Source organism: Ranitomeya variabilis, chromosome 5 (assembly GCF_051348905.1).
Source record: "Ranitomeya variabilis isolate aRanVar5 chromosome 5, aRanVar5.hap1, whole genome shotgun sequence".
Classification (NCBI taxonomy): domain Eukaryota; kingdom Metazoa; phylum Chordata; class Amphibia; order Anura; family Dendrobatidae; genus Ranitomeya; species Ranitomeya variabilis.
Window position 1 is genome coordinate 645,066,873 of NC_135236.1, and position 12,667 is coordinate 645,079,539.

Sequence of the window (12,667 nt, forward strand, 5' to 3'; positions counted from 1 at the left end):
CTATGTTAGTGCAGTAATGTAGGAAACATGCTGTCAGTTCGTTTTTAAGTACTGTATATACTCGAGTATAAGCCGACCCGAGTATAAGCCGACCCCCCTAATTTTGCCACAAAAAACTGGGAAAACTTAATGACTCGAGTATAAGCCTAGGGTGGAAAATGCAGCAGCTACTGGTGAATTTCAAAAGTAAAAATAGATACCAATAAAAGTAAAATGAATTGAGACATCAGTAGGTTAAGTGTTTTTGAATATCCATATTGATTTAGGAGCCCCATACAATGCTCCATAAAGTTTGATGGGCCCCATTAGATGTTCCATATTAAAATATGCCCCATATAATCCTGCATAAAAGGTAATAAGGGCCCCATAAGATGCTCCATAGAGATATTTGCCCTATATAGTGCTGCACAATCGTTATGGCCCCATAAGATGCTCCGTACAGTCACTGCCCCTTATAGTGCTGCACAATCGTTATGGCCCCATAAGATGCTCCGTACAGTCACTGCCCCTTATAGTGCTGCACAATCGTTATGGCCCCATGAGATGCTCCGTACAGTCACTGCCCCTTATAGTGCTGCACAATCGTTATGGCCCCATACAGATGCTCCGTACAGTCACTGCCCCTTATAGTGCTGCACAGTCGTTATGGCCCCATGAGATGCTCCGTACAGTCACTGCCCCTTAGAGTGCTGCACAATCGTTATGGCCCCATACAGATGCTCCGTACAGTCACTGCCCCTTATAGTGCTGCACAATCGTTATGGCCCCATACAGATGCTCCATACAGTCACTGCCCCATATGCTTTTGCTGCGATAAAAAAAAAAAATCACATACTCACCTCTCTTCGCTCAGGACCCCGGCACTTTCAATATTTACCTGCTCCTCGTGCAGCTCCGTCTTCAGCACTGACGTTCAGCAGAGGGCGCGCACTGACTACTTCACTGCGCCCTCTGACCTGAGCGTCACAGCCAGAGGACGCTGATGACGGAGCCGCATCGGAACGAGGAGCGGTAAATATCCCGCTGCGCAGCGCTGTATACTCACCTACTGCTGGCGCTGTAAGGTCCCTGCTTCTTCCAGTGCTGCATCTTCTTCCTGTATTGAGCGGTCACAGTTACCGCTCATTACCGAAATGAATATGCAGCTCCACCTCTATGGGAGGTGGAGCCGCATATTCATTACTGTAATGAGCGGGACCATGTGACCGCTCAGTACAGGAAGAATATGCAGCGCTGGAAGAAGCAAGGACCTTACAGCGCCAGCAGTAGGTGAGTATAATTAGATAGCCCCCGCCCCCCCTCCCCTGCCGACCCCCGGGTATGACTCGAGTATAAGCCGAGAGGGGGACTTTCAGCCCCAAAAAATGGGCTGAAAATCTTGGCTTATACTCGAGTATATACGGTAATCCTCTTGGCTTTTAATAATCCATGACCGTAACAATGCCATAAAGTGATCTCTTTCATCTTTCCTAGGAGTGTAAACAGCGTGACCATGAACTGGCCGTCTACATACTTCTCGCTGTATTCCGGGAAATAACCTTGTATTATGGAATCCGCAACAATCCTAATCATGGGACAATACCTGTAAGTGTTTCACTAATATTGTTAAAGTCACAAATCGTTACCATATCCCTGTGTGCAGTCCAAAAATAATGCTAATTACCAGTTCTCAGCTGACCATCTAATGACTCTCAATGACTATAAAGTCTTTTCTTGTGTTTCATTTTCTTCTCCATCCGACTCAGACCACTATGACAATTTCTCCTTACCTCATAGAATTTATTAATGGTACATACAGTATTTGACCACTAATTTCTGCAGCCATTTTTTTTGCCTTTATAGCAACACAAATAAATACAGACGCCAGGCAAATGGACTGCTCCTTATTATTATTAATACACTCATAGACTAGTACCTGCCTAGAGCTTTTATCACTGCAGCCCCCGGCACATAGGTTACTCCTAGGAGCACTGCTGTCACACAAAGTCTCACACATGACATATTTTGTAAAGGAAAGACAGCAGCGACAGCAGGTGGGACACTGAACGATAACACCATTATCAAGCTCTTAATGTAAGGGGTTGTTAGTACAGTATCATTATTCAGTGCTGCACGGTTCACAGGATATCGGGGTCACCCCATGGCTGCTTATGAGTACATCTATAGCTTCTTTTGTAATGAGGTGGGGGCAGAAAGAACAAGACTCCTCGTTAGGTCCAGACCAGTAATTCGTTAGACATAAACAAAATTCATTTCTTACAAGCATAAAATGGAGCTAGGCTGCACAGTCCTGCCTGGTGAGGACTCTGATCTAGAGCACGAGACTTCTGAGCCTCCTCGCCCTGCACAACATTGGTCTTCTCATTCTCTTCTCGGTGATGCCCATGCCTTCCAGGTGACCCAATGTCTAGTGCCGGCAGAGCCTCCTTCATGCCACACTTAGAGGACACCAACACTGTGCACACCCATGACAAACCACGTGCCGAAATGACAAGGCTGCAGTTTTTTAATCAGTACTATGCACAAATAGCATAGGGACAGGAGCTATATGACATAAAAAAATCAGACGTTTATTAGTATGTATTAAAATAACAATATAGTTAAATCTAAAATCAATAGGGACAACAAATGCAAAAAAGACAGCCACAAAAACGAAACTGTGCCATAAATCACAAACCCATAACGGTGCCCTAGACCCAAAATCATGTGCAGTACAAAAAACAAACAGGTATATGTGTTCTGAGAAGTATAGAGCAAAAGGGTTTTGCTTCCAGGTAGGGATGAATATCACCTTGAATAAAGTAAAACAGTGCACTGAGGCTTGACAGTGTCCAAAAAGGTACTGATAGCTGCAATACGTGTTGAAAAGACCAAAGGGAAGCGATAGATATAAGATGTATGTAAGGCACTTAAAGTGGCTGTGGCACCCCGACGCGCGTTTCGCGTGTAGCTTTGTCCAGGGGAAGCGTTTGGTTTTTTTTTATGTACATATTATGGAAGTGCCAATGATTTAGGCAGTAATACATTTGGATGTAGCATACTCCCCCACCGCACTGCCAGAAGCGCAGAGCTGATGATATCACCGTGACTGTAAAGAGCACGGTATTGAGAAGATTGTATGAAGCCTGACTGTAAAGAGCGCGGTATTGAGAAGATTGTATGAAGCCTGACCTATCTGTGCTCGCAGCACTTAAAGGAAACCGACACAGAGAGAACGGTTTTTAGTTTTAGGAAAAACGCAAGGCTGCGGCCCCTCTTTACACCCTCCTGCACGCTGACTGCTAAAGTATCTGGCTCCACTACACCCCTGTCTATGTCTGTAGATGTCTGATATTGCAGTTACCCATCAGTTATATTCACCAATCTTTCTAATATAGGAACATGAAGTTGTGAAGAATTTTATCAAGAACATCAAGGTTCTTCAAGAAGCAGCAACGCGACGGTTTCTAGAGACATTGCTCGACAACAGCCGTCCAGCGCTACATGTCGTTCCTGGCATCAGGAGCTCACAAGTCACAGTTTTCGGTCTCACCACACATATGGCTGCTGTCCTACTAAATGGGAATCATCCACTTCTTTCACCACTCAGAAATATGGCTTTCCAGCCAACAAGAATGCAGGTAATACATTACTGGAGATTGTTTTTTTACTTTCCTTGGTTACATTTTTGGACAGTGAGACTTATATAAAATATACTGATATATTTCATCATTTCTAGAATTCCTTTTTGCCAACAATGCCAGAAGACTTGATGATCTATGCCAGGGGTGCCATGCGTGAACAGCTGCAGTGGTACCGTAAGTGGGCTTTACTTGTACTTCCTAGATAGCACCAGTTCCACTATTGACAACAGATGATACACAGGTCACCTTCTCCCCCTCCCTGCACATTGACTGCTGCCACGGGTCAAAGAACATGCCCACAAAACTATCCACTAAAGTCAGGGAATCCTCTTCAGAATGCTGATTCCTGCTGTCAACAGCAGCAACTTAGGCAAGATAGTCGTCCCTATAATCATGTACGGAAAATAATATAAAAAGAACTAATGTAAAAAAATATTAAAGAATTAAATTAAATTTGAAAAAATATACGGTATATATTTCTCCTACGCCTCATTGGGGGACACAGGACCATGGGTGTTATGCTGCTGCCACTAGGAGGACACTAAGTAGACAGAAAGATTAACTCCTCCTCTGCAGCATACACCCCTTCACTGGATACAATTTGAACCAGTTCTTGCTTAGTGTCTTAGGAGGCACTTGGGTCTTTTTTCCAGACCCCAACTTTGTTTTAATTTTTGATTTTTTAATTTTCTGTAAATTTTTAATTTTTTATTTAACGGAGTGAAGGGGGCGACGGGTCCTTTTTTTTCATAAGGTCCGCTCTCCCCCGAACCATCAACAGGCGAGCACGGCGAGTATACCTCCCCGTCCCTCTCCTGCGACATATGGCGCACGAATAAGGTTTGCGCCAGGGCAACGGTTCCTTTTTTGGTTCCGATTTCCCCCCAACCCCCTCCAGGACCTTGCATTACAGCGATGTAATCTGGGTATGCAGTCCGGAGGGGATGTTGTGCCGCAGCCCCCCTCTGCTACAGCAGCACATCAGGGGCCTCTCCATCCCCATCCAGGGTGCATGGATTGAGATGACATCCTCACAGCAGCGCCCTGCAGACCTGTGAGATCCGGGAACAATAGCGGCCGTAAGTACCTTCAGGGGGCTCCCCCCTGCTCCCCCTCAGCGGCAGCGATGCGGTCCGGGTCCCCAGGGAGAGGCACCGCCGACCGGGGGTCGGTGGTGCTCGGCGGCGCTCCGTCGCGGCCGCCGCCGCACATCGTCGGCAGGCCTCATAAATTTAGTCCCCGGCTTCTCCAGCCGGAGTAGGCCGCAAGGGACAAATCCACTCCCACGGCCGTAGCTCCGCCCCCTTCATCGGCGCTTCTCGTCTGGGACGAGAGGCGCCCTCCTAATCTCGGGGGCCATATTTCCTCTCTCTCTGCACGGAGCCCACGCTTCTACAAGCGCTCCAAGGAGAACTCCTGGAAAGAACCGCCATATCTCTCTCTGGGGACACAGACAGGACCGTGGGTAAGCTGCTCCAAGAAAGCTTAACCCTTTCTCTGCAATACTGCCCGCTCTGTTCTTAAGGCACTATGTCTCAATCCAAGGAGACAAAAAAGGGTAACAAGAAGCACACAGTATTTTTCACTGTATGTGCCACCTGCAATGCGGCCCTGCCCCGAGCCCACACTAGTCCTTTGTGTGCAGATTGCGTCTCACCCTCTGTGCAGCCGCTCCTTGCCGACGCCGGTACCGTCACCGATGCCGCAGCCGTCGACCCGGTAGGGCCTAGCCCCCCTTAGTGGGCAACCTCTCTGTCACGATCTGTGGCTTCCCTAGCCAGGGCAATTGACTCCCTCCGGGGCCCCCCTCCAGGTCGGACCGTGGAGGATTCAGACGACGGTATGGATTCTTCTACCAGTAGGGGGCGTACCCGTTCACTTTCTACCCGGGGTCCCAGAAAACGTGTTCACGTTTCATCCCCTGACCAAGAGCGGGCCCTTCAGTACCTGCAAGCGCTGCTTCCAGGTCCCCTTCCCCAAACTCGGATGACTCTGAATATGAGTCCGACATCTCCTACGTTCAGGACCCCCCCTCCTCCCAAGAGTCCCTTGACTCTCTCATTGAGGCGGTAAACAAGACCCTGAAGGTGACTGAGGACTCTGCTTCAGAGCCCGAACATGTGGTGTCTTTCAAAAAGACTAAACGTGTTAAAAATGTTTTTGTTACTCACCCTCACTTTAAGGAGATTGTACAAAAACATAGGGATTGCCCAGATAAACGCTTCATTGGACAAAAGTCCATCGAGGCCAAATACCCTTTTTCTCGGGAATTAGTCAAGGACTGGCTGCAGTCTCCCTCGGTGGACCCTGCTGTGTCACACCTCGCGTCCAAGACCATCCTGTCTCTTTCGGACGGTTCTTCCGTTAAGAATCCCTCCGATCGCCAGATTGATTATCTGGCTCGTTCCGCCTTCGAGGCCTCAGGAGCGTCTCTCTTCCCATCTTTCGCCGCCTCTTGGGTGGCTAAGGCTATGGTCTCTTGGACCGAGACTCTTTCCTCTAACATCCAAGCCAGTGATTTACCTCCAGAAGCCAGCATCCTAGTTAACCAGATAGCGCAGGCCGGAGACTTCATAGTCAACGCCTCTATGGACGCAGCCAATTGCGCTGCACAGGCAGCCGCCAATGCAATTTCCATCAGGAGAGCCCTGTGGCTCAGGGATTGGCGAGCAGATTCGGCTTCTAAACGTTCTCTAACAGCCCTGCCTTACCAGGCTGGTCGGCTATTTGGAGAAAAATTGGATCAAATGATCTCGGATGCTACCGGAGGGAAGAGTAAATTTCTTCCCCAGCAAAAGCCTACCCGGCCCTTTCGGTACCAGCAGCAACCTCCATTTCGGCCTTTTCGGTCCAATACCAACTGGTCTTCTACATCCTCTACCCCCGCATCAGGTAGAGGTTCGCGCGGTGGCCGAGGCACCCAGGTCTCTTACAGACCTAATCGTAACTGGAGACCCAGACCTAAACCTCCCGGGCCTAAGGGATCCGCATCCCATGGATCCTCCGCCCAATGACTCCTTGCATTATCCGGTGGACTCCAACAAAGTAGGCGGACGCCTACTCTTGTTCCGTCAGGCCTGGCTCTCAGTCGTTTCCGACGAGTGGGTCAGAGAACTGGTGTCCACCGGATACAAAATAGAATTTTCCTCCCTCCCCCCTACACGTTTCTTCCAGTCTTGCCCTCAAAGGTCAAAGGCCACAGCGTTTCACCAGGCTATACGGGCACTACTAAGGGACGGAGTCATCATTCCGGTCCCCCTAGAACAAAGATTCAAGGGTTTCTATTCAAATCTATTCGTGGTCCCAAAGAAGGACGGATCACTACGTCCGATCCTAGACCTGAAACTACTAAACAGATTTATAAAAATCCGACACTTCAGGATGGAGTCCCTCCGTTCTGTGGTCGCGTCTATGGAAAAGGGAGAATTCCTGGCATCCATAGACATCAAGGACGCCTACCTGCACATACCGATCTTCCCTCCGCATCAGCAGTTCCTTCGTTTCGCTTTTTGCGGGGAGCACTTTCAATTCGTGGCCTTGCCCTTCGGTCTCGCCACCGCTCCCAGAGTTTTCACGAAGGTCATGGCGGCTGCCATGGCCATTCTTCATTCCAGGGGAGTGGTGGTAATTCCGTACTTGGACGACCTATTGATAAAAGGTCCTTCCTACCCAGCGTGCGAAGAGTCCGTCGCTCTTACGGTGGATACTCTTTGTCGCCTGGGGTGGAAGATAAATTTCAAAAAATCTTCTCCAATTCCGGCTCAACAAATCTCCTTCCTGGGGATGATACTGGACACTTTCCGCGGTCTGGTCATACTCCCTCAAGACAAGGTTTTGGCCTTGCAGCAGGGAGCCCAGCGTCTTTCTCGTCCAGTATCCCACTCCATTCGCGCCAGCATGCGAGTTCTCGGGCAGATGGTAGCGACCATGGAAGCGGTCCCATTTGCGCAGTTTCACCTCCGTCCCCTGCAGCATGCGCTACTGTCGGCTTGGGACGGCAACCCGTCCTCTCTCGACCGGCGATTCATCCTGTCCCCTCGGGTCAGGAAGGCTCTCAGGTGGTGGACGCTGAAGTCCTCCCTAACCCAGGGAAGGTCCTTTCTCCCAGTACGGTGGCTGGTGGTGACCACCGATGCCAGTCTCATAGGCTGGGGAGCGGTTTTCAACCAGCACACAGCCCAGGGGCGGTGGTCCATTCAGGAGTCTCGTCTCGCCATCAATATCCTCGAGATTCGAGCTATCAGGCTGGCATTGTTTCACTTTCACCGACTTCTGGCAGGTCATCCAGTCAGAATACAGTCCGACAATGCCACGGCCGTGGCATATATCAACCGTCAGGGCGGAACTCGCAGCAAAACGGCCATGCTCGAGGTGTCTCACATCCTCCATTGGGCGGAGTTGAACCATTCGCCCATTTCGGCGATCCACATTCCAGGTGTGGAAAATTGGGCGGCGGACTTCCTCAGCCGCCAGGGCATCGCTTCCGGAGAGTGGTCCCTCCACCCGGAGGTCTTCCAGCAGATTTGCCATCGCTGGGGGACCCCGGATGTGGACCTCATGGCTTCCAGGATGAACAACAAGGTCCCTCAGTTCCTTGCTCGGTCCCTCGACCCACGGGCCCTCGGGGTAGACGCCCTGGTCCTACCTTGGCGTCAACTCCGTCTCCCGTACATTTTTCCCCCTCTTCCCCTGCTACCGAGGGTCATCAAAAAGATCAGGGCGGAGGGGGTACCGGTGATTCTCGTCGCGCCAGACTGGCCGCGTCGGGCATGGTACGCCGAACTGGTTCAGTTGGTGGCCGACGTCCCCTGGCGTCTTCCAGATCGCGTGGATCTCCTTTCACAGGGCCCAATTTACCACCAGAACTCAAGGGCCCTGTCTTTGACGGCCTGGCCGTTGAGTCCTGGATTCTAGGTCAAGCGGGGTTTTCTCCCACGGTGTCCTCCACCATGATCAGAGCTAGGAAACCTGTTTCCATGCGTAGTTACCACCGTACCTGGCGACTTTTTTTCTCATGGTGCGATGCACAGGGACGATCTCCTCTAGTATTTTCTATTCCTTCCATACTGGAGTTTCTTCAATCCGGACTAGAGTCGGGACTTGCCCTTAGCTCCCTAAAGGGCCAGGTTTCGGCATTGTCAGTCCTTTTCCAGCGGAAGATTGCCAATAGGTTGCCGGTGAAAACCTTCTTCCAGGGAGTTTCCCGTGTGGCGCCTCCCTACAAGTCACCTTTGGATCCGTGGGATCTCAACTTGGTTCTCGGAGCCCTTCAGGAGAATCCCTTCGAACCGCTACAGGACGTTTCCTTGACCTTCCTTTCTTGGAAGGTAGTCTTCCTAGTAGCCGTCACGTCCATCAGAAGGGTTTCGGAGTTGGCTGCGCTCTCCTGCCGCCCTCCTTTTCTCATTTTTCATCCGGACAAGGCGGTATTGAGGACCTCTCCCACCTTTTTGCCCAAGGTCGTCTCCTCTTTCCACCTCAATGAGGAGATTGTTCTACCTTCGTTCTGCCCGGCTCCTGTTCATCGCATCGAAAAGGCTCTACACACTCTTGATGTGGTGAGGGCTCTTCGTCGGTACGTCTCAAGAACGGCTCCCTTCCGCACGTCAGACGTCCTGTTTGTACTTCCAGAGGGGCCCAGGAGGGGTTCTCCTGCTTCAAAGGCCACTCTGGCAAAATGGATTCGGTCAGCCATTCAAGAAGCCTATCGTGTCAAAGGTGTTCCCATTCCAGCTGGGATCAAGGCTCATTCTACTCGGTCGGTGGGCGCCTCGTGGGCCATTCGGCACCAGGCGTCAGCACAGCAGGTCTGCAAGGCTGCGACGTGGTCCAGTTTGCACACTTTTACCAAGCATTACCACATTCATTCCATCTCTTCTGCAGACGCTGCCCTTGGCAGGCGCATTCTGCAAGCGGCAGTTCCTTAAGCCGTAAGCCAGTGGTACATGGGGTTTTAGCATATTGCTCCCCACCCAGGGACTGCTTTTGTACGTCCCATGGTCCTGTGTCCCCCAATGAGGCGTAGGAGAAAAGGAGATTTTTGTTTACTTACCGTAAAATCTTTTTCTCCGAGCCACTCATTGGGGGACACAGCACCCACCCTGTTAGCCTGTTTTGGCTTGTTGTTACTTCTTTGGTTTTGACATAGTTGTCTTTGTTCATGCTCCTACTGCTTTACTACCGAACTGGTTCAAATTGTATCCAGTGAAGGGGTGTATGCTGCAGAGGAGGAGTTAATCTTTCTGTCTACTTAGTGTCCTCCTAGTGGCAGCAGCATAACACCCATGGTCCTGTGTCCCCCAATGAGTGGCTCGGAGAAAAAGATTTTACGGTAAGTAAACAAAAATCTCCTTTTTTCAGAAGCAGCTTCTAGTTATTGAAATAAATCTTAGTAACCTATTCCTTTTAAGAGCTACAATAAGTGCGTAGAGCTATTTTATTATATTAATCTCTTGATATTTTGAATTGTGAGTAATTTTGGCTTATAACTATTTTTGTTTTTGTGTTATTTCCAATAGGTTGTCCTAATGGTCACTACTGTACTGTTGGGGAGGTAAGATTTTTAAGGGCATATTGACCTATACATGCGACAACTCCTCAATCTCAGTTCGGTGGTGGTCTGGCACCCGGCTCCCCTCCCATGTCCTGTAGCTCATCTCCCATTCACTTCAATAGGTGCGGAGCTGCAGAACCTAGGAACGGCCAATAAACAATGTATGGATCTGTGCTGTTTCACAGTTGGTGGCACGAGCCAAGACATGGCTACATAGTTTTACCAGAACTAAGCTTCTCTGAGGGTGTTTGCCATCTTTTTCCCCTCTGACTCCTTCTGCTTGCGATTGGGCTACGTCATGCAGGGGGAAAAGTAATTGTTCCCAGAGAAGAATCTCTGCTAATGCCCCCTTGGTTATAAAAATTTACAATGTGATATCTCTGCAATGGAGAAATAAAGAAATAAAAAAAATGTTTTATGCAGCTCTTCAGCCACGTTTATCATTATATGGCCACATTTAGTATGCTAAAGTGGTAAAAGGTTCTCTTAAAAACTCATGCCCGTGGCCTACCCATGTACATGGAGCCTGTACGGCAGTGCTCGGGAGTCTCTACACAGCCATACAGCTGGCGTATGTGTACATCTATTCAAGAGGAATAAGAGAGGAACATCGAAAAACAGAAAAGTTGCTTGTGAATTAATTTAAAGAAATTGAAATTATTTAGTTCACGGACGGACATGTCAGAAAAGCTGACAAATCCGTTGTAAATACAGGATTGCTTATTCATGTGTTCACAGTCTGAATATTTTCATATGTGCTGTAATTTATTTTTTTTCAGTGTGGCCAGCCGATGCAGACGAGCCGATGTTTAGACTGCGGAGCTGAGGTTGGAGGACAGAATCATATACCTCATCAAGGATTCCAGAACGTTCAGTACGCTCCTGTTTCATTATTTCAGATTAGAATTTCAAAAAATAAGTGATATATCTGGAGAAATGTTTTTGTGTCATGTTTCTCAATGTGTATAGGCAGGCCGAGGATCGCACACAGACAGGACACGTCTTGGGACTTCCAGAACGACAAGGGACAGTTCTAGCTCCTGACCGAGATCTGTCCACTCCTGCATTCATCGTACTGAGGCTGCTGACACATCTGTCTATGCTCCTGGGGTCAGAAGTGGAATTACAGGTATATATCAGAAAGGCGCTAATCACCATGGTGGACCTTATATGTTATGGTGTCATCAGAAGGGCTGGGAAGTCTGCCTCTTACTTGTGATGGAAGCAGCCTCTGTTCCTCTGACCTTACAAGTCTCATCCGCTGTTCTCTTCTCTATCAGACTGTGACTCGCATCGTGAAGCCACAAGTTCCAGATGTCAGAAGTTTCCTTTTCCGTCACATAGAAAAAGACCTAGAATATCTGAGGAACACTCTTGGAAAAAGTGCAGATGACACCACGACCGTCGTACATCTTGTACTTAATCAAATGCTGAGTCCTGATCAGCGAGGACAATGTAAGTCACTATTATGAAGTATTATACTTCTTTATAAAAGGAAACAGATCACATAAAGAGAAGCCGGGATGGCACAACTCAGAGACCATCTCCTGCATTACAGACGTGTGTGTGTAGGACCCCGAAACGCTGCAACATTTCATAAAAGAAACCTAGTAGAAAGCTCAGCTGGGGATGAGATGCCTAGGATGACTAGTCAAAGATGTCTCTCCCCGCCTGCTCCTCTAGACTGACAGGTCCTTTTCTACTGGGAGAGGCCTGCTTGTCCGGCTAAGCGGGCGGGGAGAAGCCAGCGGGGATACACCTTTTGGATTATTCATTGCCTTCATCTTATCCCCGACTGAGATTTCAGCTGTTGTTTTCTTTGAAAAGTCATTGAATTTCAGAACAAAACAACAAGTCTCTAATGGAGGATCGTCTGATTCATTCCGCCTCGGGGTCAGGCAGCATGATGTGACCGGTTCCCTTTAACCGAAAAAATATATTGTAAAGTATATGGCTTTATTTACTTATTACCCCGTGATTGGCTGCGTTTTACCCTAATGATAAATCTCATCAGTATCTATTACTTTCTTCCCTCAGGGCCTGTGCACTTTGATGAAACTTGGTCTACAAAAGAGTCAAGAAACGGCTGGGAGAAACACTTGGCCTCTGTGGTCATCGCTCCGGTGATGCGGGTAAACCTCTACGGACTAAATTTATCATTTGCACTTTTTCTTTTCGCTTTCATTTTGCAGTGTTGGATTTTGCACCAAATCCATTATATTGGCACACAATGTTTGATGAATTTGGTCTGAATTCAAAGATTTTGTTTTCCCTCTTTTGTGCCTTTTTAAGGTGAACACATTTTCAGTAAGCTTTAAAGGGAATGTCGTGATTTTAAATTTTGTATTGATAATTGTTGATTATAATCAGTTATTTTTAATACAAAATTAAATACAAATTTAAATTTACTGATTTAACATTTTTTTATTTGTTCAATTTTTTTTGTGCAGTCGTTAGGGGCTGTAATTTTTATTTTCTGGTGCGCAAGTGT

General features: G+C 48.3%; 1 protein-coding gene across 1 annotated transcript in view; it reads left to right on the plus strand.

The window, feature by feature from the left end:
* Window positions 1–12,667, plus strand: part of RNF213 (ring finger protein 213) — a 244,566-nt gene that overhangs the window by 216,190 nt on the left and 15,709 nt on the right. The window contains exons 50-57 of the mRNA XM_077266309.1: window positions 1,474–1,584; window positions 3,378–3,620; window positions 3,719–3,797; window positions 10,142–10,176; window positions 10,956–11,050; window positions 11,146–11,305; window positions 11,457–11,631; window positions 12,214–12,308. Coding sequence (XP_077122424.1) covers window positions 1,474–1,584; window positions 3,378–3,620; window positions 3,719–3,797; window positions 10,142–10,176; window positions 10,956–11,050; window positions 11,146–11,305; window positions 11,457–11,631; window positions 12,214–12,308 — 993 coding nt within the window. The remainder of the gene's footprint in view (window positions 1–1,473; window positions 1,585–3,377; window positions 3,621–3,718; window positions 3,798–10,141; window positions 10,177–10,955; window positions 11,051–11,145; window positions 11,306–11,456; window positions 11,632–12,213; window positions 12,309–12,667) is intronic.